A 23,670-nucleotide genomic window follows, 5' to 3' on the forward strand; every position below is an offset into this window, starting at 1 on the left:
ATTATGAATGAATGGACAATCTAATTTGACATTCATGCATGTAAAAACATTGGCAGGAGATTTAACGTTATGGTGCAACAGTGCAGACAATATGATGTATGTTATGTCCCAGAAATTTCTGTCGAGCAGTTTTCAAGGCATAATGAGCCTTTAACACCTGGTAGTGAGAACTATGGGGTGAGTGTTGATGAGGAAGGTGGTGTGGCCTGGAGTGAATAAAGACAGCCATAAGTGGACACAATAATGTGAGAGATGTCATAAGTGCAAGGCGGGAAGACATATTGTTGGCCCCACAGGGAACATATCACATCCTCAGCAAGATTTGGTCACATTCATGTGAAACTGGTAGGGCCACTACCCTGCTAAAATGGCCACTACTATTTACTTACCATAGTGGATCACCTTACAACATGGCCAAAGTATTTCTGGTGGCAGACGTCATTACCACAACTGTGGCCAAGATTAGATTAGATTAGATTAGATTTACTTTCATTCCAATTGATCCGTATTGAGGAGGTCCTCCAGGATGTGTAACATGTCAGAAAAACAACAATACATGACAAATATTTACAACTAAAACAAATAAGCTAATGTACCATTCCACAGGTCCCAAGTGGAATGACCGTCATTTTTTAAGGAACACTATGTGAAAGTCATTTTACAAATACTAATGCACTGAATTTAAAATAAAAAGAGAGTACTTAGTGGACAGATAGCACAATTTGGAGTGCCACAAACTATTATGAGTGACAGGTGTCCCGGGTTCCCGGGTTCGATTCCCGGCGGGGTCAGGGATTTTCTCTGCCTCGTGATGACTGGGTGTTGTGTGATGTCTTTAGGTTGGTTAGGTTTAAGTAGTTCTAAGTTCTAAGGGACTGATGACCAAAGCTGTTAAGTCCCGTAGTGCTCAGAGCCATTTGAACCATTTTGAACTGACAGGTGTAGACAGTGTGAGGCAGCATTATTCTAAGAACTCCTTCATCTCTGTGGGTGCAACCACATCCATACAAATAGTTATCAATATTCCAGCAATGGAATGGTGCAAAGATTCCACTGCACTCTGAAGGTGGTCCTGCTAGGATTGAGGCCTACACTCAAGGAGGAACTAGCGCACTCATTCTTCTCCTTAATTACTCTGTGGAAAAATGTTGCCGCTACCAGCATAATTGTGATCTGACAAACCGACAGACCTCCCAGCAACAATGGAAATTTTGGGGCAAACCTATGTGAAAATATGGCTCTTCTCCCTATGACGCTACCAAAGCTGCATGTGGATAAACAGATTTTTATGCATAATGACTTGTTCAGCTTTTCAAATGTGTCGTTTCATGAAAACTCAGTCCTTCCTCCACTTACACCATCTTCTACAGGTTCATTTAAAGCTGTTCAACCCCCCCCCCCACCCCCCCCCCCACCCCCCACCTTCAAGATATGGCACAGTGACTGAGAGGAAGTGGTCTCCATCAAGTGTCTTAAACCAGTGCTCCTGCAAATGGGAGAGACAAACACAACTACCAGTGTATATCCTCACTGCACTTCAACTGGGTGGTGTGTCATCTCCTTTATACTTTTGACCTTTGAGGTCTTTCTGGGTTTTAGCACAATTTTCTGTTAATGTTCTTGTAATTGTGATTGTAATAAAGGCACACAATGCTATCCAAGGTATCTGCATCAAGCTCATCACTGCACCAAGCATTCCTTTACTATCAAAGTGAAACACACTCAAAGTGAAGTGCTTGAAGGTGATCTTAAAGTTTTGGAAACAGATGAACATTGAATGGGGCCAAATCAGGAGTGTATGGAGGTTTTTTGATGACAACGAACACAAGGTGGTGGATTGTTGCAGATGTCACAGTGCCCATGTGTGGTCTGACATTGTCATGCTGAAGGAGAGGGTGCAGCATGTGCAGACAAACTCTTTGAATTCAAAACCCAATTACAGCATGCTGTTTCTCATGCAACGACATGGTTACATTTCACACCAGCGTGTTACATGCTACCATTTGGAGCCTTCTAGCAGCAGAGGGCTGTAATAGGTGTGAAGAATAAACATGTAGAATGTTAATAACATTTGTTTTATTTAAAAAGCTTTATGAGATTTACATAAAAATTCAGAGCAATTACATGTCAGCATACCCTTGTAAAAATAAGAAATTATAAAGAAATGATAAAGAATACCTCTCTGTTAAACAGTGAAAGATTACACTTCCAACACACTTGTAGATATAAGAAACTATAAAGAAATTGTAAAGAATCATACCTCTCTGTCAAATGGTGCAAGTTTAGACTTCCAAGGAACTGTAGGTGATGAAGCAAATTCTTGCAAGCCACTAAAGCCACCTAGTGGTGGTCGAACTCTTCCAATCTCCATACCATCGACAACAAACACCAGCTGATCTGAAAATTTAATGAGCATTGTGATCCTCTCAGCACCAAATAACAAGAAAAAATTTCAACCATATTGTTATTATTGTGTAAATTTGAACAGCAAAAACAAATAAACAAAATTATGTTTTGGAATGAGGGAAAAATTATATAGACACTATTGTATTACATGATTTATTAGTAGACTGTCAACATTTTTATTGTATCATCTGAAAAATAAACATTGTTCTGCTACTTGAAACCCACCGATGTTAAATGACACATTTGCCTTCAGATTTGTACCTATATTCTTATGCCTGAGGTAAAATAAAACGTTCTTAAACTGAGAAGTCTGTAAGTGAAATAGTTAAGCTATCACTCTATTGCATAAAAATCAACATTCTGGCACCAGTCAGAATGTTGATATTTTATGCAATAGAGTGAAAGCTTAACTATCAGTCAGGATATATGATATTTCACTAGATACACAGCCTGCACTTAAAGAATATTGGGAAGAGAAGATTGGTACAGCTGATTCGTGAAACTATAGGAGATGAATGATAAATCTCACACCACACACAGTTGAATACCTGTTGTCACGGGGAAGAGAATCTTTTTTTGCTAAAATAAATCCAGACAACACATACCTCTGCCTAAATAGTATTCACATGAGCTCGGGGAGGGGGGGGGGGGGGGGAAGGGGGGGGGGGAATCTGCTATAAACACTCACAAGATACATTGATGAGCCAAAACATTACAGCCACTGTTCACTGTGAGACTGATTGCCACCTGGTAGGGTTGCAGGCATGATGTGGTAAGGAAGTATGTAAGTGGAGCAGACACATATGTGGAATCATTCTAGTGATGACAAGAACTGTAAATGGAGAAATCCACTGTCCAGCAAAAAGCGTTGAACATGAGGCTCTGCAGCAGATGTCCCCTATTTGTTCCTATGTTGACTCACTGACATCATTAATTATGATAACAGAGGACATGAGATCGTCAAGACTGGATGATGGATCAAAGAGGATATATTACATCATTGAATGAATAATATTTCTTGTTGCGCCAGATCAACGGTTGCCTGGATATACTATCATTCAGGTGAATGACTGTTTGAAACATGCACTAAGTTAAGAACACATGCCAATGGGGGTAGTATTACACTATTGGGGGCATTTACCTGGGCTTCCATATGACCTTCCATGACAACTGCTGACAACATGAACACTATTGTGGAACATCTGCATCCCTTTATGATTTATGTCTTCCCCAGCGGTGATGGTATCTTCAAACAGGACAACTGTCCATAACACATGGCCAGAATCATGCTATGTGATTTGAGGAGCATGATAGTGAACTCACAGTGATGTTCTGGTTACCAGACTTGTCTAATCTGATAATGATGCAACACATCTGGGACACTATCAGGAGTCAGCTCTGCATCCACAAATCACCAGCCCATAACTCATGGTAGTTGCATTACCTGTTCACAGACATCTGGTGTTACATACCTCTGGAAATCTACCTAGGACCTGTTAAAAACTTATCACATTGCTGTATTGAGTTCCAGATGTGGACCGACATGCTATTAAACAGGTGGTCATTATATTTCGCCTCATCAGCGCAAATTCTAGCACACTTACTAGATGAAATCTTTGGAACAGGAATCACCAGTTCTCATAAACAATCTCAGCAATGCAGATTTTATTTGCCTCTTGAAGTATCTGTACATATTTCAGTATTTCATGTCTAACAAATAAAATACATTTTTATTATGTTTCATTTGTTGGCCAAAAAATAATCATTATGACAGAGCTACAACCATTTATTTCAAATAATATTTACTGAAAGGTTAGTACCAGGCTCATCTTAACAATTCACATGCTATAGTACCAGGTGAGGTTAGTTTTCTGACTATACAAAAAGAGCAAAATAACTTAACCTCAAGACTGCGAACAAGAAGATCTGCATAAATAAACTCAAAGACGTTGAAATTTGGCATTCTTGGAATTTTCAATTATTAATAGCATCAAAATTACACAATGCTTGGTCTGTTATTGATGGTGCATACAACCTGCCTGAAGAACCATTTGATAATGATATGAACAGCAAGCTGGTTGCAGCCTGAGCAAATTGTGACACAACAACTCAATGAATCATTGCTACATTAGGTGAAGGAAAAAACCATAATTCATATTACAAACTGCAACATGTCGACAGAAATGAGGACAAGTTAATATCTAATTGCGAACAAAAATTTGATCCAGTGTTTAGGTACATCATAGTGCAGCAGTGGTTTAGTTTTGTAAAAAAAGCAACTGGCGACATAATGATAGACGTTGCTAGAATTGAAGATCTGCACATTGCTTGAGATTCTAGGTGAGCAAATACCTGATCAGATAATTATTATAAAAATTTTGATGAGTCTCATCATGAGCATACAAGTACTTTATCAATGGATAGGAATCTTTGCAAGCAAGTGAATCAACACTTAGTAATCTGATATCCCTACTTGCCATTGAGGAACATATAATCAACACAAATGATAAATGTGAAACTTTAGCATATGTCGCAAGTAATAGCACTCCTAAAATTTCTGGCAAAAAGCCAGCCATTTTATGAAATCAGGTACTTGTGTCTATTACCAGAAGCTGCATCACTGGATTTGTGACTTCAAAAAGCTGCAACTGCAAAGCAGTCATCAACCATTGGAGAAGCTCTCATTAGAGAAGCAATGTTCATTTCAGGTAATTCAGTACAACTTGAGCAGCATAGTACTGTACATGGATTCAGGACCAACATTCTTGGTCCACCACCTATGAAGAATTTACAGAGGCAAGACAAACTTTGTACCACTTTTTTCCATTATTTGAAAATACTTGACACAAAACAAGCTACACATCACAACAGACATTGTAACATTTTACATCTATGATTATTGAGTGCTTGGGAAGGTGAAAATGTGTACTAAGTAAGTTCTATTAGAGTAAAATATCAATTTTGATACTGGTACAAAGTTACACTGTCATTCAGAATAATATTAAACCAGTCTTAAAAAAATGTAGTATTTTTCCATTAGGCTCTTTAATGTTCAGGGTAAATTTAGATCATGTCAAAAGGAAATAAGCTGTTAATGCGAAGTGGAAACAAACAGTGTTAATCCAGTCCTACAAGTTTACTTTCAAATATCAAGATATGAGGGGGTACCCAAAAAAAGAAAACAGAATATCATTGCCGTGGATGGAGCTTGCATAGTACACGTTTCTATCGCAAGGTGTGTATAGTACAACTCACTGCCAGTTCAGAGCAGCCTGTGTTTTCGACCTGGCTTGTTCTGTTTATCTGCAGTGACAGTTTATGCTAGCACTGTTTGTTCTTGTTTTGTTTTTTATGATGGCAAGTTAAATTGAACAATGCGCGGCTGTGAAATTTTGTTTTCTACTCAGTAAAAATGCTGCTGAAACTGTTTTAATGTTAAAAACAGCTTACCAAGATCACACCATGGGAAAAATTCAAGTGTGCAAGGTTTGCTCCATTCAAAAATGGCAACATGTCGGTGGTTTGGCAAACCTCATTCTGGACATTTATCAACCGCTCAAATTGACAAAGATATTGAAAGAATTCGAAAGCTTGTGCTTACAGGCCATTTTCATAAGTTTTAACACTATGCAACAGTGTTCATCAAAAAAGACTTGATTTGTGGCAGACAGGAGACTGGTCCTTCCAACAGGACAATGCACCTGCATGCACAGCCATCTCTGTTAGATAGTTTTTGGTTAAAAATGGCATGGTTCCACTGCCCCATGCATCTTACTCACCTGACCTGACTCCCTGGAAATGTTTCTTATTTCCATGCATGAAAAGAGGCATGAAATGACACCGATTTGACAACATAGTGGAAGTCAAAAAATGAATGAGGGAGTAGCTGTCAGCCGTTTCTAAAGATGACTACAAAATGTTTCAAACAGTGGAAGCACTGGTAGGACAATTGTATAAGTTGTAACGGAAAGTATTTTGTAGGGAATATGGTTCTTTTGTAAACAATTTTGAAATATATAGCTTTTAAGAAATAATTCCAGTTTTTGTTTTGGGTACTCCCTTGTTATTGAATTGACCTGGCACTGCTCGGCTTATATGCGGAGTGATACATCCAAAAGAATGCCTAACAACTCAACTACTGTTATGAAAGGAAATGAAACTGAAAGACCTGAACACTTGCGTGACCCAAATATCAAGTATTTGTCCAGCGCTGATACTAAATTGTTTGGCCATAATGACGGTGGACCTTCTAAACAGGCAGAGAAACCTAAACGAAGAAAAGTAGTTTTGATGGCAGACAGTCATGGTCGTGGATTTGCTCGCCTTCTGAACGATCAGTCCAGTTTGCAAACAATCGCTTACATAAAGCCTGGTGCTTCTATGTTGGAAGTTTGCAATCATGTACGATCCACAGACATTGCTGACTTATCCTCTGAGGACTTTGTTGCGCTAATTGGTGGGTCAAATCACGTATATAAAACCGAAACCCACAAAGCAAAACAAGAACTAAAAAGGTGCTTAGGACAGTTGACACACACAAATGTTTTAGTGCTGAACATTCCACATCGGCATGACTTACCGTCTTGGTCATGCGTAAATAAAGAAATAATCAATGCCAACCGACAAATTTCATTACTTTGCAATCATTTCAGAAATGTAGAACTCGTAAATGTTAATAATATTGGGCGCAGATTCCACACATTACATGGATGGCACGTTAACAACATGAAGAAAAAACTGCTCATCGGAAAAATTGGAGAAATTATCACCAAGAGGCATCAAACACTCAAAAGAAAAATCATCCTGGATTGGCCCCCCAAATATTCGAAGGAAACAACGGCAGCAAGACCTCACTCACCAACATCAACAACAAAAGAAGGAACTAGGTGCCTCCAATATTCAGGCACAATGAATGCAGTAACAGCTCTACCAATTGCAGACCCAGCTCTAACACCAGCAGCAATATTATCAACAGTAGGAGCAGCAGCTGAACAACTACCAGGGAAGTCAGACACAGAAGAAAATTCTGCTGCAGATGATAATAGAAGAATAGGTGCAGTCGGGAAAAGAAAAGCAGTACTTCCAGCACACCTGAATGATTTTTTATTGACAAGGTAAAGGTAAGTGATCAATTAAATATGCCAAAGTCTAACAATATGCCAAAGCCTAACACAACCTTTAATTTCATGCTGATTCATCAAAATGTCCAATCACTGCTAAACAAATTAAGTGAAGTTGAAATTTTATGTACTCATGAGCTAAAAAAACGTTTCTGTAGTGTGTATAACTGAACACTGGCTGCCTAAAGATGCAATGTCAGTCACAAAACTTGCAGACTTCAATCTTTCTTCATCATTTTCTAGAATTACATCCAGTCATGGAGGGTCATGTATATTTGTTAAAAGTGGCATTGATTATTGTAACATAAAACCCATTGAACTGTTAGCTGAAGAGAAAATTTTTGAAGTATCCGCAGTTGAACTCTTTGCATTAAAATTAATAATCATCTGTGTATATAGGAGCCCTGATGGAAACTTTAATGATTTCTGTCACCAACTAGAAGCAGCTTTAAATACTATAAAAAACTTTAACAAAACAGTGATCATAAGTGGAGATTTTAATATTGATTTTCAAGAAATCTCAAAAGACCAGCAAAGCTTCATGACCCTACTGGAAACATATAACATAAAAGCCACCATAGACTCTCCTACAAGAGTTACACCAACAACTAGCTCAACAATTGATCAGATATTAATAAACACAAATGTAAATCACAATTTCTGTGCCAGAAATCTTAATACTGGCTTCAGTGATCACTATGCACAGTTTATTGCTTTGCACACCCCAAGTGAAACAACTGAGAAAGATGAACTTGTAAAAGAAGCAAGGAAATTCACTAACAAACAAATAAACCTTTTTGTACAGAGACTAAGTGAAGAAACATGGTATGAAGTGTATACTTGTGAAAATACTAACAAAAAGTTTGAAAAATTCATGGAAATCTTCATGTCATACTTTGAAGCTGAATTCCACTGAAAAGGAAAAATTTCAACCTAACTTCAAAAAGAACAAATGGATTACAACAGGTATTAGAACATCTTGTGCAGAGAAAAGAAGATTACATGATATAGCAAAGACACAGAACATGCCTCATGAATTTCATTTGTACCTGAAGAATTACAAGAGGATCCTCAAAAATGTTGTAAGGAAAGCTAAAACAATGGCAAATGACAAATACATTGAAAATTCAAAAAACAAATCTAAAGCTGTATGGGAATTTATAAAAAATCAAACAACAAGTGAAACTAAAAAATATAAAAATATGAACTTATGTTATGAAGGACAAATGATTTCTTGCCCAACAGAAATTGCAGGGACCTTCAACAAATATTTTGCAAATGTAAGTGAACAGTTGGTGAGTGGACTGGAAGAACAAAACAAAATATCACCTCCATCATGCAATAGTGTGAGAAATGTGTCTATATCTTTGTTCCTTTCACCCACAAATTCTGAAGAAATTTTATCAGTTATAAAAACCTTGAAAACAGGGTACTCATGTGGAATTGATGGAATACCGGATGCAATTATTAAAAAATGCTGTCTTGCCTTAGCTGAACCCTTGACACATTTGTGCAACAGCTCACTGGCGTCAGGAACCTTCCCTTCACGCTTAAAAACAGCAAAGCTGAAACCTCTGTTCAAAAAAGGAAATCCAGAATGTGTTTCAAATTATAGACCAATAGCCCTACTGCCTGTATTTTCTAAAATTTTAGAAAAAGTTTTTTATAAGAGATTGTCTGATTTCCTAAATACAAATAAAATTCTCTCTCCTTCACAGCATGGCTTCAGGATAGGCTATTCAACTGAAAGTGCAATATTTGAATTTCTTAATGAAATCTATACTAAACTGGATGCAAGTGAGTTTGTGACAGGCATATGTCTTGATTTATCTAAAGCTTTTGATGTCGTTGACCATAATGCCCTACTGCAGAAGCTTGACCAGTTAGGAATTAGAGGTATATCCAATGAGTGGCTCAAGACATACCTATGTGGTCGCAAACAGGTGGTTGAAGTGCAATATACTGACCATAACAAAATCAGCTACTACTATTCAGGATATGAAAATGTAAAAGATGGTGTCCCTCAAGGACCAGTATTAGGACCCATTCTGAAACTTCCTGGCAGATTAAAACTGTGTGCCAGACCGAGACTCAAACTCGGGACCTTTGCCTTTCGCAGGAAAGTGCTCTACCAATGGAGCTACCCAAGCATGACTCACACCCCGTCCTCACAGCTTTACTTCTGCCAGTACCTCGTCTCCTACCTTCCAAACTTAACAGAAGCTCTCCTGCGAACCTTGCAGAACTAGCACTCCTGAAAGAAAGGATATTGCGGAGACATGGCTTAGCCACAGCCTGGGGGGTGTTTCCAGAATGAGATTTTCACTCTGCAGCGGAGTGTGTGCTGGTATGAAACTTCCTGGCAGATTAAAACTGTGTGCCGGACCGAGACTCGAACTCGGGACCTTTGCCTTTTGCGGGCAAGTGCTCTACTAACTGAGCTACCCAAGCACGACTCACGCCCCGTCCTCACAGCTTTACTTCTGCCAGTACCTTGTCTCCTACCTTCCAAACTTAACAGAAGCTCTCCTGCGAACCTTGCAGAACTAGCAATCCTGAAGGAAAGGATATTGCGAAGACATGGCTTAGCTGTGAGGGTGGGGCATGAGTCATGCTTGGGTAGCTCAGTTGGTAGAGCACTTGCCCGCGAAAGCCAAAGGTCCCGCGTTCGAGTCTCAGTCCGGCACACAGTTTTAATCTGCCAGGAAGTTTTATATCAGCGTACACTCCGCTGCAGAGTGAAAATCTCATTCTGGAAACATCCCCCCGGCTGTGGCTAAGCCATGTCTCCGCAATATCCTTTCTTTCAGGAGTGCTAGTTCTGCAAAGTTCGCAGGAGAGCTTCTGTTAAGTTTGGAAGGTAGGAGATGAGGTACTGGCAGAAGTAAAGCTGTGAGGGCGGGGCGTGAGTCGTGCTTGGGTAGCTCAGTTGGTAGAGCACTTGCCCGCGAAAGGCAAAGGTCCCGAGTTCGAGTCTCGGTCCGGCACAGAGTTTTAATCTGCCAGAAAGTTTCATATCAGCGCACACTCCGCTGCAGAGTGAAAATCTCATTCCAGGACCCATTCTGTTTCTCCTCTATGTCAATGATCTTATGTACAACAAGTATTGCCAAACTACCCTCCAATTTGCAGACGATACAAGCTTCCTTATTAGTGGTAAAACAGAAGAAAAACTAAAAGACTCCGCTATCCAATCAATGAACAGTGTAGAACAGTGGTTCAGCTACAACAAGCTAATTATAAACAAAGAAAAGACAGTAGCACTGAACTTCTATAATGTAAAAGGAAGACACCACCCAAACATAGAAATATAACTTAGGGACAGAGTTCTTGAAAGTGTTGACAGCACTAAATTTCTGGGACTCTGGCTCCAGAACAACACAAAATGGGAGGTACACATTTAATATTTGCAAAGAAAACTAAGCAAAACCAGTTACATGATATGGATCTTAAAAACTTGTTGCAGCAAAGCCAGCCTGTTAAATGTATACTACTCCTATGTGCATTCTGTAATTAAATATGGCATAATCTTCTGGGGCAATACAACAACAAATATTAAACTTTTCAGGATGCAAAAGAGAATACTAAGAATTATTGAAGGGGTAAACAATACGAAATCGTGCAGACCCATATCCAAAAAACTGTCAGTTCTTCCTCTTCCTTGCATTTTTATCTACAAAACACTAGTTTTCATCAAACAATATATCGATAGACACCCAGATATCTTATTAAAAAATGAAGATATACATGCACACAATACAAGGCAAAAATCTGACCTTCATGTGAAACAGGTGAGAACATCATTGTGCCAAAAAGGCACACTACATACTGGGATAAAGATTTTCAATAATCTACCTAAACATATTAAATCAATAGGTAAACTCTGTAGTTTTAAGGCTGAAGTAAAGGCATATTTAATTGATCATTGCTTTTACAGTCTGACAAAATATATAAAAGCCAAACAACAAAAATAAAGATGCATTATTAATATTCTACTTTGTATGTTGCCTGTAATGATTGTTGTATTTATGAATCTGTGCTAAATTACTTCAATATCTAGTCCTTAGGATTGAAATACAAACTGTATTTTATCTTGTAAATACCTAACCATGTCCAATACCCTTGTATATATTCTATACATATAGGATTTGAAGGACTAAATAAAATAAAATATTACTATTGTCAGAAGCTCTCTTCACAGCTGCTGCAATTAAAGGATTATCACAAGCCTAAGAGCTTGGTGGAAGGTGGAAAGACAACTGAAATACTTACTAGAAATCATAAAGGTAATAAAACTGTTAGTTTTAGTAGAAAATAATGCAGATAGGTAAACAGCAGCCATTTGAGACAAAAATAGTAAATGGTACAAAGATATCCTGATTGATAAAAACATTACCCTGATTGGCTGCAGTCCACAACAAAGCAGGCAGCTAACACTTGTTCGAACAACACTTGAATATTGTTTGTCACTCTAGGATCCATCCCAAATACACTCCTGGAAATGGAAAAAAGAACACATTGACACCGGTGCGTCAGACCCACCACACTTGCTCCGGACACTGCGAGAGGGCTGTACAAGCAATGATCACACGCACGGCACAGCGGACACACCAGGAACCGCAGTGTTGGCCGTCGAATGGCGCTAGCTGCGCAGCATTTGTGCACCGCTGCCGTCAGTGTCAGCCAGTTTGCCGTGGCATACGGAGCTCCATCGCAGTCTTTAACACTGGTAGCATGCCGCGACAGCGTGGACGTGAACCGTATGTGCAGTTGACGGACTTTGAGCGAGGGCGTATAGTGGGCATGCGGGAGGCTGGGTGGACGTACCGCCGAATTGCTCAACACGTGGGGCGTGAGGTCTCCACAGTACATCGATGTTGTCGCCAGTGGTCGGCGGAAGGTGCACGTGCCCATCGACCTTGGACCGGACCGCAGCGATGCACGGATGCACGCCAAGACCGTAGGATCCTACGCAGTGCCGTAGGGGACCGCACCGCCACTTCCCAGCAAATTAGGGACACTGTTGCTCCTGGGGTATCAGCGAGGACCATTCGCAACCGTCTCCATGAAGCTGGGCTACGGTCCCGCACACCGTTAGGCCGTCTTCCACTCACGCCCCAACATCGTGCAGCCCGCCTCCAGTGGTGTCGCGACAGGCGTGAATGGAGGGACGAATGGAGACGTGTCGTCTTCAGCGATGAGAGTCGCTTCTGCCTTGGTGCCAATGATGGTCGTATGCGTGTTTGGCGCCGTGCAGGTGAGCGCCACAATCAGGACTGCATACGACCGAGGCACACAGGGCCAACACCCGGCATCATGGTGTGGGGAGCGATCTCCTACACTGGCCGTACACCACTGGTGATCGTCGAGGGGACACTGAATAGTGCACGGTACATCCAAACCGTCATCGAACCCATCGTTCTACCATTCCTAGACCGGCAAGGGAACTTGCTGTTCCAACAGGACAATGCACGTCCGCATGTATCCCGTGCCACCCAACGTGCTCTAGAAGGTGTAAGTCAACTACCCTGGCCAGCAAGATCTCCGGATCTGTCCCCCATTGAGCATGTTTGGGACTGGATGAAGCGTCGTCTCACGCGGTCTGCACGTCCAGCACGAACGCTGGTCCAACTGAGGCGCCAGGCGGAAATGGCATGGCAAGCCGTTCCACAGGACTACATCCAGCATCTCTACGATCGTCTCCATGGGAGAATAGCAGCCTGCATCGCTGCGAAAGGTGGATATACACTGTACTAGTGCCGACATTGTGCATGCTCTGTTGCCTGTGTCTATGTGCCTGTGGTTCTGTCAGTGTGATTATGTGATGTATCTGACCCCAGGAATGTGTCAATAAAGTTTTCCCTTCCTGGGACAATTAATTCACGGTGTTCTTATTTCAATTTCCAGGAGTGTAGATTCAAAGACAAGCAGGACATTTAGTTACAGATTCATTTAGTAAGCACGAAATCTTTATCCAAAGAGATTCTGATCGTATGTGAAATATGCTAGCGGCAGACAATCAATGCCTTCTCTACACGATAGCAGTTGAAATACTATCAGCCACAGTGCTGCCAAAGGAGAATTACTAAACACAGTCTTCCGAAATACCTTCACCAAAGAAAACGAAGTAAATATTCCAGAATTCGAATCAAGCACAGCTGCCAACGTAGAAGTAGATACCCTCGGAGTAGCGAAGCAACTTACCTTTACAAAAACAAGATTTCAGTCCAGAACGTTCCTTTGAGAGTGTGATGAAACAATAGCTCCACACTTAACCCGTCAGTACCGTACACGCAGGTGGTCTGTCAGACCAAGGAGAATATTTTCACATTAATGTAATGTGTGAAAGTTGTTTCCAAGAAGCTATCTTCTCAGTACCTTTAAGTGAGTGTAATAGGAGTCCTTTGGTATGGTGTATCTGGTATTTCAACAATAGCACTTCCGACTAGCTCACAACAAAGAGGTCTAGGGTCTCACAGGCCAGCCGCGTGCACTGGTCTCAGTTTATTGTTAGCTCCGCCAAGGTTATTCACGCACGCGCTTATTTGCGGAATCTGCTTAGTTTAGTGCTTTGTACCATATTTTAGTGTGTTGTAAGTGTTGTAACTGCACCATGGCTTATTCTTACGAGGCACAGGAGGCGAGAATTAGGAACTTGATTGAAGAAACAATGGCTGAAAGTGACGCTGGTGATTCTGAAGATGGAGAAATCGACTTCGAAGAAATCCAGGACCCAGAGTGGAAAAGTGATCCCGGTGCCGAACAAGAAACGTCGAGTGATGAATCAGGAGACAGTGATTGTAGTGCTGACAGTGATGTGTTTGTCGGTAAAGACGGAACAGTATGGAACTCACGTGCTCCGTCAAAGAACTCCCGCACACATTGTCATAACATCATAACTCATTTACCAGGTGTGAAAGGTGCTGCGAAAAGTGCTACAAATCTTCTACAGTGCTGGGAACTGTTTTTTTTTATGAAAACATTATACACATACTTGTTGACTGCACTAATAGGTACATTCAAAGTATCCAGGGAAACTTTTAAAGGGAAAGAGATGCACAACAAACTAATAAAGCTGAAATAAAGGCCTTATTGGGATTATTGTACTACGCTGGTATAAGTGCCCATCGACTAAGTCTACAAGATTTGTGGCGAGCAGATGGCACAGGAATTGAAATATTTCATCTCACAATGGGCTTAAACAGATTTCGTTTTCTCCTTCGATACCTCAGATTGGACGATAAACAAACGTGAATGGAAAGGGAGAAAACAGATCAAATGGCGGCGATAAGACAGGTGCTCAGTCTAACTGTTGAAAACTTTCAGAAGGCTTATACAGTTTCTGAATACGTGACAGTTGATTAAAAACTAGAAGCATTCCGTGGAAGATGCAGATTCCGACAGTACATGCCAAATAAGCCAAACAAGTATGGAGTAAAGATTTTTACAGCAGTGGATGCCAGAATGTTTTACACATTCAACATTGAGGTGTATATTGGTCAACAGCCTGAAGGCCCTTACAGACAGGACAACAGACCAGTTGAACTCGTTCAGAGACTTTGCCAACCTATCCTGAATACAGGCAGCAACATAACTTGCGACAATTATTTTACAAGTTACGAGCTTGCAAACTCATTGATTACGAAGAAGACGGCCATCGTTGGTACCCTGAGGAAGAACAAAAGACAAGTCCCAAGGGTATTTATTAACACTAAAAACCGACAAGAAAAGTCAGCTATGTTTGGGTTTCAGAAAAATTGTACCTTAGTCTCTTATGTGCCGAAACGAAATAGAGTGGTGTTACTACTGTCAACGATGCCCCACAATGGAAATATTGACTAAAATACAGGTAATGATAAAAAACCAGAAATTATCACTTTCTATAACCTTACTAAGGGTGGAGTTGACGTTTTAGACGGAATGAGTGCAACACATAATGTATCAGTAGCTGGAAACGCAAGAAGATGGCCAATGGTTGTTTTTTATAGCATCATGAACACATCTGTGATAAATGCTGCTATTATTTTCAACTCAAATCAGAAGGAACAACTGAGAAGAAGAGAGCTTTTGAGGGAGCTTTCTTTTGCGCTTCTGCATGATCATCTTCAGCAAAGAGTAATGTCAAAAATATTGGCAAGGAAGATAACTGAGAGAATTGGAGAGCTTTGCAGTGTGAAAATTTCTGAAGTGGAATCAATTGCGACTTCACGAGGATGGTGTGTGGACTGAAGAAGCAAAAACAGAAAAACAAGATATATTTGTAAGAACTGCAAGAAATACATTTGCCTTGAACATTGTGTTACTGTGTGCCTAGACTGTATCGACAAAATATCTGATTGAATACATGCATTATTTTGATAAAAGCTAAATTTTATGTATCTCCGTCTGTGTAAATATTTTTGGCCAAAATATTAAATTTATCCCTTAAATATATTCACTAAACTGATTTTTAATGATATTACTTTATTTAATAACGCTTCCCTCCATAATATACATTTAAATGCAAATTCAGAAAGATAGAAACTGCAACGGTCTGTGAGACCAGCTGCATGTACTGCCGTCCAGTTTCCAGGTGCATGCACTGCCGGGTTAACAATCATATACAACCGTTCGCACAACGAAAGATCCGTACCCAAAGACAGGGAAGTTGCACAATCGCACCAATATTCTAGAAGAGTAGTAGGAGTAATCCACTAAATTACAAGCCCATACCGTAAAAGTCGATATGCAGCAGGATTTTGGAACATATATTGTGTTCGAACACTGTGAATTACCTCGAAGGAAACGGTCTGCTGACACACACTGAAACCGGATTTAGAAAACATCGTTTTTGTGAAACACAGCTACCTCTTTACTCGAAGGAACTGTTGAATGCTATTGACAAGGGCTTTCAAATTCATTCCGTATTTCTGGATTTCCGGAAGGTTTTTGACATTGTACCACATAAGCAGCTTGTAGTGAAATTGCGTGCTTATGGAATATCGCCTCAGTTATGTGACCGGATTTGTGATTTCCTGTCAGAAAGGTCACAGTTTGTAGTAATTGACGGAAAGTCATCGAGTAAAACACAAGTGATTTCTGGGGTTTCCCAAGATAGTGTTATAGGCCCTTTGTTGTTTATTATTTATATAAACAATTTGGGAGACAATCTGAGCAGCAGTATTAGGTTGTTTGCTGGTGACGCTCCCGTTTATCGACTAGTAAAGTCAGCAGAAGATCAAAACAAATTTCAAAACGACTTAGAAAAGATATCTGTATGGTGCGGAAATTGACCATTGACCCTAAATAATGAAAAGTGTGAGGTCATCTACATGAGTGCTAAAAGGAATCCGTTAAACTTCTATTACACGATAAATCAGTCAAATCCAAAGGCCGTAAATTCAGCCAAAGTCCTAGGAATTACGGTTACGAACAACTTAAATTGTAAAAAACACATATAAAATGTTGTGGGGAAGGCTAACCAAAGACAGCGTTTTATTGGCAGGACACTTAGAACAGACCTACTAAGGAGACTGCCTACACTACGCTTGTCCGTCCTTTTTTTAGAATACTGCTGCACAGTGTGAGATCCTTACCAGACAGGATTGACGAAGTACATCGAAAATGTTCAAAGTAGGGCAGCACGTTTTCTGTTATCGCGAAATAGGAGAGTGTCACTGAAATGATACAAGATTTGGTGTGGACATCATTAAAACAAAGGCGGTTTTCGTTGCGGCAGAATCTTTTCACGAAATTTCAATCACCAACTTTCTCCTCTGAATTCAAAATGTTCAAATGTGTGTGAAATCTTGTGGGACATAACTGCTAAGGTCATCAGTCCCTAAATTATCCTAAGGACAAACACATACACCCATGCCCGAGGGAGAACTCGAACCTCCGCCGGGACCAGCCGCACAGTCCATGACTGCAGCGCCTATAAAGACCGCTCGGCTAATCCCGCGCGGCCCTCTGAATTCGAAAATATTTTGTTGACACCTACCTACGTAGGGAGAAACAATCACCATAACAAAATAAGTGAAATCTGAGCTCGCACGGAAAGATATAAGTGTTCGTTTTTTCTGTGCGCTATACGAGACTGGAATAATAGAGAATTGTGAAGGTGGTTCGATGGGCCCTCTGCCAGTCACTTAAATGCGATTTGCAGAATATCCATGTAGATGTAGAAATGTTCAGTCAACTCCAGTGGCAGATGCTGCAAGAAAGGTGTTATCATCACAATGTGGTTTACAGTTAAAGTTCTGAGAACGTACATTGCTAGACAAGTCAACCTCCTACATATATCCTACAAAAAGACCTGAAGGTAAAGTTAGACAGATTCGAGCCCAAGTGGAGGCTTACCAGCAATTGTTCTTCCTCTGAACCATTCGCAGTTGGTACAGAACAAATTGACAGTGGTACATAAAGTATCCTCTGCCATACACTATAAGGTGGTTATGGAGCATGGATGTAGATATGGATGTAAGAAATTTATCAAGAATGGAAATCCCATATCACGGCAACTCTCACGGAATTTTTGGTGTTGTATTTGGAACCCAAGTTCAGCTGGTTAAACCTGACGATACGGCCCTGCAAGCAAGAGAAAATGGCAAGGCTATGTTTTTTTTTTTCCGTCATCCTTGAAAGTTTGTAACATCATCACGGAATCACTCTGCATTGCATTGCTTCATACTATGAAAAGACAAGCACGACGAAGTGGCTCTGGGCAAAAAGTGACTTGGAAGATGTTCTACACACAGCCATACTATCACGCTAAGAGAACTTACAGTAGAGCCAGATGACTATCGGAATTATTTAATGATGAGCGATGAATCTTTCGACAAATCTGCGAATCACATTACTCATTATGCAGGCAGCGAAGATAGTGTTCATATATTCGGAAAATTACGTTCTGCACAATGCTGGAAGCAATCAATAAACTGGAAAAGAATAAATACGTTATTCTAGAAAATCGACGATAAGAATGCAGTGGGAACATATTCACATCTGGTGGACGAAAACTATGAAAACAAACACTGCAAACCGACGTTTCGCGTAAGTCATATCCAATGCAAATCTGTAACGCAACCATCTGTGTTGCGTGCTTATAATTATGTATTGTTTATATTTTAGGACAATTAATTTGTAAAAAGGAAACGCACTACATGTTGTAATGAAACCATGAAAACCGTCTGAAGATGAATCGTAATGATTCGAAACCAGTAACGGTACCATTTGAATAAAGGAACTGAAAATAAATTTGTGGCTGGTTGCTGTCTCAACACCATCAACATTTTAGTACGGTTTACGAGGCAACTATATTATTGCAATGTTCTTTCGTGTTTGGTGCTTTGTTTTGACAGAATGTACCACATGTTAAGCTATACAAAAACTTCTGGGTATTAAAATTGCAATATTGCATGAAGGTGGAATGTAACAACTGTCATCCTGACAGGAAGTGCATTACGAACTTGGATACGGAACTGTACAAAGCAAGAAGCGGAACCACCATCTACATTCTGTACACAAGGAAAGGTTTATTTATTTATCTTTATTCATCCAAGGAAATCTCAAGCGAATGCAATGCAGATCAATAGCTCAAAATATACAACACACAGAATACATAACACGCCTTATGAGAATAGGGTAGGTGGTCTATGTGGGTAGGATATGTTACCCATTCAGAAATTGCATTTCAGTTTTGTCTGATTATGAGGTCATGTTATGCCTTATGTGAGAAGAAGAAATGCCAGCACAGCCGGCCGGGACGGCCGAGCGGTTCTAGGCGCTACAGTCTGGAACCGCGCTACCGCTAAGGTCGCAGGTTCGAATCCTGCCTCGGGCATCAATGTGTGTGATGTCGTTAGGTTCGTTAGGTTGAAGTAGTTCTAAGTTCTAGGGGACTGATGACCTCAGAAGTTAAGTCCCATAGTGCTCAGAGCCATTTTGAGCCCAAATGCCAGCACGTTTGAGGACAGGAGAGCCCTATGGTTACATTCTATCAAGACTGAAGTTTATCACCTGCTGCATGCTGCACTGTCATGCAAATACAGAATGATGGTTTCAGAGGAGCCACGCTCAGTGCAATACAGGATCTCAGAAGCTCCACCTACTAGTGCCCAAGATTACAAACAAATTGTTCATTTGGTCCTGCAGAATTGTACAAGCATGTCATGTACCTTGTATCAGAAAAGGGGCATGTTTGCTGCAATGCAAGTTTCCATCCAGACTGCGCAGTCACACCTGGAGCACCACAAACTGTCATCTCAGTGGCTCATCTTGCAACTTCCCTTGATGCTACAATAGAGAGAGGGACACCAAGAGGCGTGCACCCTGCAGCCAAGGCCAGTTTAATGCCGAAGTGCACAAGTCACTACTTGGGACGCCAAGCTGAGAGGGACAACAGAGGTATCACAACAGTAAGATAGCTGAACAGAACGTATCACAAATAAAGTGTCAAAATAAATGCCGTGTATTGTTGTATTGTCAATACTGGGCGTAATAATAAACGAAACTGATTTTTTGTCTGTCAGATAAAGTCGTCGAAAACAAAAATAAAGAGGATAAATACGTTTCCACTTGATAAACATAAAGAAAAACAAAATCTTTGATTCTGCTTCAAACACTTAGTTACTTCTCACTGTCATCTTGCATAACACAGTGTTTGTGAATTAGCTGGCCCTCCTTGAAAATGGAGACACTTTTGTGTGCAGTTAAGCGTACTCCTTACCATATTGGCCAGATAAACTTGTGGAATATTATCCCATTCCTCCTCAGCGGCCTCTATTGATGCCCTGTAACATCATTGGTGGTGGTGGTGGTGGTGGTTAGTGTTTAACGTCCCGTCGACAACGAGGTCATTAGAGACGGAGCGCAAGCTCGGGTTAGGGAAGGATTCGGAAGGAAATCGGCCGTGCCCTTTCAAAGGAACCATCCCGACATTTGCCTGAAACGATTTAGGGAAATCACGGAAAACCTAAATCAGGATGGCCGGAGACGGGATTGAACCGTCGTCCTCCCGAATGCGAGTCCAGTGTGCTAACCACTGCGCCACCTCGATCGGTTCATCACTGGTGGGGCAGGACGATTACACACCACTCATTTTATCATGGCGCATGCATTCTAGATGCAGCTGAGTTCTAGAGAATATGGCGGAAATTACATCCCACTCATTCCATGCTCCACGAGGAAGGTGTTCACAAGAGTGTGATGATGTGGCGTGCATTTTCGTCCATCAGTACGAATGCTACTCCAAGATGTTTACCAATAAGAGCCACAATGCATGCAAAGATGTCATCCCCATATTTATCACCAGCCATCCTCCCACACATTCGCACAATGGTTGTACTACAGCCACACATGGCACCACCTCCAAACATGACGGAACCACCTCGATAAAAGTGGTGGTCTGTGATACAGTCATGGTGTGAACGTTGTCCTAGCTGCCTCCACACACGAATATCAGTATTGTCAGTGTGGAGACTGATGCGGGTCTCGTCAGGAAAGAGCGTTGTGTCACATTGCTACCTAGTCCAGAAAGTGGTTTTGTGTCCATCCGACATGAACCCCTCTCTGAACCCAATATAAAGCAGGAGCAGTGAGAGGACTTCTGGAACATAATCTCTGCTCATGGAGCTTATTTTGTATCAATTGTGTTGACAACTACACTCTCGTAGTTGCTTGGAACTGCTGCTGCAGGTGTGCAGCATTGGGTTGAGGGTTTCTGCTTGTTGTTATACACAGATATCAGTCCTACACACCTGTTCCTTTTCTTCTGCAGCCACTTCCGTGACTATCCTCATCTGATCCTGTCTCTAGAAACTTGTTCCAGATTCTAGAGACTCCACTTTAGTCTCAAAGTAACGTTCTCTATGATGTCCACTTATCTCATTCCTGCTCCATAAGAGCGACTATACAGCGCCACTGATGGTACGTTATTGTTATCCGAACCATCGTGTAGCAACACGACTCTCGTAATGGCAGACACTGCATGTACTGCAATGTTTACATGTGACGCGGTTGCCGTAGACTGCATACATTGCCCCCTGACAGTAGAAAAATGAAACATGTCTGCTGTGGAATTACGTTACAAACAAAACAACGTATTGATGTCATATTTCTGGATCGCAACTTTCAATATTAAAGTTTCAGCAATATGCAACATTTATTTTGACCACTTGGAGCACCAGAGGCGTGCAAGACCAAGATTTGTATTCGGTGTGTGTCACAATTAGTAGCAAGAACGGACGTGGGTGAAAGTGTATGAGGAATAGGAGGAAGGAGAGAGAGGCGCCAAATGATAAGGCACTACTGTAGAAAAATATTCTCGAACTAGCGCTGCTTGAAACCAAACTGGATAATGAAGTGGCACTATGTCGTATTTTAAGATGAGTGCTGAGTAAGTGTGCAGCATTATGTTGGGCATATCTGCGTTTGGAGGCTCTGAGGAGAGTGAACCTTGGATGGTGGAATGGATACCACTGGGCACACAACACGATTTATTCTGGTTCACAGCTAGTAATTTGCGCAGCAGGTGTATTAAGGCCTTTGGCTCTGCCCTGTCTTTCAATATACAAAGAAAACTGCATGTTGCCCAAGCTGTCCTGACCATATTTGACTGTATCGCTTATCACTATGGTCTCCAGATCACTCACCCATTAAATACATCAGGTCACGGGTTGCCAGCACACTATCATGCTACCATTTGCCAGCCACTATGACTGCTGAACTCTATCACAGAGTTGAAGCAGCACGGAATGACGTACCTGTATCAAAGGTCGATCCAACTTAACGCCCAGTCGACTTAGAGCCATAGTTGCTGCCACACTCAGTAGCTGTGTGTAGTACCGTATTTTGCGGACTATAAGAAGCACGTTTTTCTTCGAAAAATTGCCTCTAAAATTCGGGTGCGTCTTATACTCGAAATTAAGATAAAAATACCCAGCGTTTGATTTAAAATTCCCGCCAGTCTTAAATATGGTCATATATTCGATGCCACGGGAAACTTAACTATATCTGCCAACATTGGATTCGACTAGCAGCAGCACTGCACCGATGCGACGAACATAATTTGCGTGGATCCACAAGCTCGCTAACACTATGTCTCCCACCCGCCCAGAACACTGTCTAGCCTGTCATGTAACATTGCAGTCTACGGTGCCATTGAACTTGAATTGAAAGCGAATTGTGTTATCGGTAATAATACAATATTTTTGTTAGTATTAGCTAGTTTCACAATGAAAAAAAGGGTGTTCATATGATGCGGATCATAGCATACGCATAAGAACATGGAAACAGAGCAGCTGAGCGGTATTTCGGCCCTCCACCAACAGAAAGAAAACCACTCGCTACTGGCGGGGTAGTAAAGAAGAGCTGAAAAAAATGATAAAGACTAAATGTGCAAATAGAGGACTGAAAGCAAAATGGCCAGAACTATAAGATGACGTACTGAAATGGATTCAAGAACGCCGTCAAAATGGCAAGATCCAAATACATGCTCGTAAGCTACCACTACAGAGGAGCTTGACAGACATTAAGGGTGGAGTTGGGGTTGGTACTACAGGTTTATGAAGCATCATCGACTTAGTATGCGAACCAAAACCAAAATATCTCAAAAAATGCCGTAAGAGTATGAAGAGAAAATCTTATTTTTCCATCGCTTTCTTATCCAATGTAGAAAGAAAACCAGTGTGGAACAAGGCCAAATAGCGAATACGGACGGAACTCCTCTGAAATCAGATGTGCCGAGTAAAAGAACTGTTGCCATGAAAGGTGCTAAAATTGTTACTGTAAAAACAACTGGACATGAGAAAAATGCACTACACCATACTCCTTTCATGTTGTGCTGACGGTCATCATCATCATCATCATTTATTGCCTTATCGGGCCTTTAAGGCCTACAGCAAGAAGAACAAAAGGAAAAAGTAAAGACAAAAAGACTTACAAAAGTACTCTATACAGTAGTAAAAGTTACATATGTACATTACAGCTTAAAGAAAAACGAAAAAAATAAACAGGGCATTCAATCAAAGGTTTAAAAGGCAAGAGGGATACATTACAGAAACAAAAAAACAAAAAAAAAACACACACGCAGTGTCTGTCAATTACACGAGAGGAGGGAGCTGTTGCAGATGGCAGTCCATCTCATCCGGTCGTTGGCGTCCTCCTC

The 23,670-nt window shown here is 40.9% G+C and overlaps 1 protein-coding gene across 1 annotated transcript in view; it reads right to left on the bottom strand.

Moving 5' to 3' along the window:
• Window positions 1-23,670, bottom strand: part of LOC124789295 (beta-1,3-glucan-binding protein-like) — a 129,071-nt gene that overhangs the window by 33,424 nt on the left and 71,977 nt on the right. The window contains exon 7 of the mRNA XM_047256608.1: window positions 2,261-2,397. Within this exon, the coding sequence (XP_047112564.1) occupies window positions 2,261-2,397 (137 nt within the window). The remainder of the gene's footprint in view (window positions 1-2,260; window positions 2,398-23,670) is intronic.

This window comes from Schistocerca piceifrons, chromosome 3 (assembly GCF_021461385.2).
Source record: "Schistocerca piceifrons isolate TAMUIC-IGC-003096 chromosome 3, iqSchPice1.1, whole genome shotgun sequence".
NCBI lineage: Eukaryota > Metazoa > Arthropoda > Insecta > Orthoptera > Acrididae > Schistocerca > Schistocerca piceifrons.